The sequence below is a fragment of the Myotis brandtii genome, unplaced genomic scaffold (genome assembly GCF_000412655.1).
Source record: "Myotis brandtii unplaced genomic scaffold, ASM41265v1 scaffold138, whole genome shotgun sequence".
In the NCBI taxonomy this organism is placed as follows: Eukaryota; Metazoa; Chordata; class Mammalia; order Chiroptera; family Vespertilionidae; genus Myotis; species Myotis brandtii.
The window spans coordinates 1,121,611-1,123,946 of NW_005354915.1; the positions used below are offsets into that span (position 1 = coordinate 1,121,611).

General features: G+C 59.9%; 1 protein-coding gene across 1 annotated transcript in view; it reads right to left on the reverse strand.

Moving 5' to 3' along the window:
• Positions 1-2,336, reverse strand: part of SCUBE1 (signal peptide, CUB domain, EGF-like 1) — a 116,786-nt gene that overhangs the window by 33,577 nt on the left and 80,873 nt on the right. The window contains exon 7 of the mRNA XM_005860671.2: positions 833-922. Coding sequence (XP_005860733.1) covers positions 833-922 — 90 coding nt within the window. The remainder of the gene's footprint in view (positions 1-832; positions 923-2,336) is intronic.

Consider the following 2,336-nt stretch of genomic DNA (forward strand, 5'->3'; position numbering starts at 1 on the left):
CTGATGGGCACAGTGTCCCAGTGTCCAGGGCGCCACCTGGAGTCTGGACCCGGCCCAGGGGCAGTGCTAGAGTGAAGCTGACATTGTGTGGACCCCCCAAGGCAAGCAGGCGCCCGAGGGTTCCCGTGGAGGAGGGGCCAAGGCTGGCAGCCCAGCGGGTGGGGCTGCTCACGGGGCTTGGGGCAGGCGGGGCTGAGTGAGGCCTGTAGACGATCTCACCCAGTCCTCCCCTCTCCGGTTGCAAATTTCCCAACTATACAGCGAGCAGGGTGGATGGGATGGCCGAAGGTCCCCCGGCCCTGAACCTAGATGTGGCTCTTTTCCTAATATGGCTTCTCTCCAAGGGAGGGGACGGGTGAGGACCGCCGGGCCGCCCGCAAGCCTGTCCCGCACAAACGCCTCCTTTACGCCTGCGCCTGTGCGCTGTGCTGGTCCCGGGACCCTGACTGCCAACCTGCATTTACTGCACGCGGAGGGGTTTACAGCACACGATTCCTCACACGCAGAGGCCACCTGACGTGGGCTCTGGGGGCTCTGCTACAAACACACAAAGAGATACACGTGTTTGATGAAGGGCAAAACTTTAAAAAGGAAAAAGTGAGTTCACATCTGGAGTGGAGCCCCCCACACTCATACATGGCTCGCGTGACCCCACACATGTGGGCACAGCACACAGACGGACAGCCCTCACACACACACCCCATAGGCCTGCACACACACTCACAGCCCAACACGCCAGCACCACGCAGACCCCCGCACGCCAGCACATACCACACACGTGCATACGTGCAAAGGTGCAAGGACAACAAAGGAAGTGGAAGAAAAGTGTTACCCATGAGGAGCCGCCGTTTCACCCGCTTGTCCACATCAGCTACTGACGTGGCATTGAACTGAGAGCGCTCAATTGCAGCCTCATCCTTCTCTAAAACACAAGTAAGGGACAAACATGGAGCCACTGGTTAGTGACAGCCCACTTCCCGCGCCCAACAGTCAGCCTTCCGCGTGGCACACACAGCCAACACATGCGGGCCAGCACGGGTCCTCGCCAAGGGGCTAACCCAGGCATCTCCAGGGTGGGTGTTCAGGGCAGAGTGAAGAGGCAGCAGGGCAGGGCGGTGGGGGGGTGACCACAAAGGGACGCAGGTGGGACACAGGGCCCACGTGCACACAGAGACGGCAGCTGAGGTCAGAGCACACAGGATGCATCTGCGGGGGCCACAGAAGCAGACGGCACCCCCGCAGAGCCCACGCAGACAGCAGTTAGACAGCCGGGCTTGGGCTGGAGGGCAGGCGCAGGGCAAGCACAGGACAAGGGGACAGGGCCGCAAGGTCCGGTGATGGCTGTGCCTGGACAGCAGATACCCTATCTCCAGGGCGTGAGAGAGTGCCAAACACTCATGCAAAACTAAGAACAAAACATACAGAAGCACGCACACACACACAGCAATGGATCCAATCGAACACACAGAAACCAGGGGATCGATCGGTTGGGGCAGCGCTGGTTGCCTGCTTGTCTATAGAGGACCAGAGTGACACGCTCAGGTGCTCAGCAAGGGGCTGTGAAGATGGGCAGTCATGTTAGGAGCGTGCAGAGAGCCCGCAAGGCGCTGGGCAGGAGCTCTGCCAGGAGTGCCCGTGGAGAGGCAGGAGGTTAGCTGGTCCCATTTCTCTGCTCAGTGGGAGGTGGGCAGAGCCCATCGCTTGCTCCCGGGGGAACCTCAGGGGCAGGGAGCAGCAGACAAGAGGGCTTCCTGGCCAGCAGGGAGCACGGCCAGGAGCAGGGTCTGGGCAAGGACTTCTAAGGGGAGGGGAGGGAGAGCGGGGGCCGGGGAAGTTACGTTAGAAAGGACCCAAGCAGGGCCTGTCGCATGCAGCAGACACTACAAGATAAAAATGAGGAAGGATGAGCCGGGTGGACAAAGACAAGATGTGTTAGACGAGGCTGGGTGGGTGTCTGGCCGGCAGCTGTTTGCGCTGGTCCAGCGGCCGGCAGAGGCGGCTCCACCGCAGAGGCAAACACGGAGGGAGACCCCGGCAGACGAGACAGGGAGGGGCGGGGGACGGCAGAGACAGGGCGAGAGGAGGGTCTAGATGGGATCAGGCTGCAATGGAGACACTGGTCTGAGACCAGGTTTTGCTTTGAATTTTGTTTGGTTTGGCTCTGAAAATAATTAATGAACGTCAGTTATCAGACAAGACAGGCAATCAGGGACCATCACCAGAAAAGCAGGAGGAATGAGATAAAATGAAACCAAAAACGGCTGTTGGAGAGGAGGGACCACACAGAGGAAGGGAGAACCGCACGGTAGCAGCACCTGGGACTAGGATGGGACTCT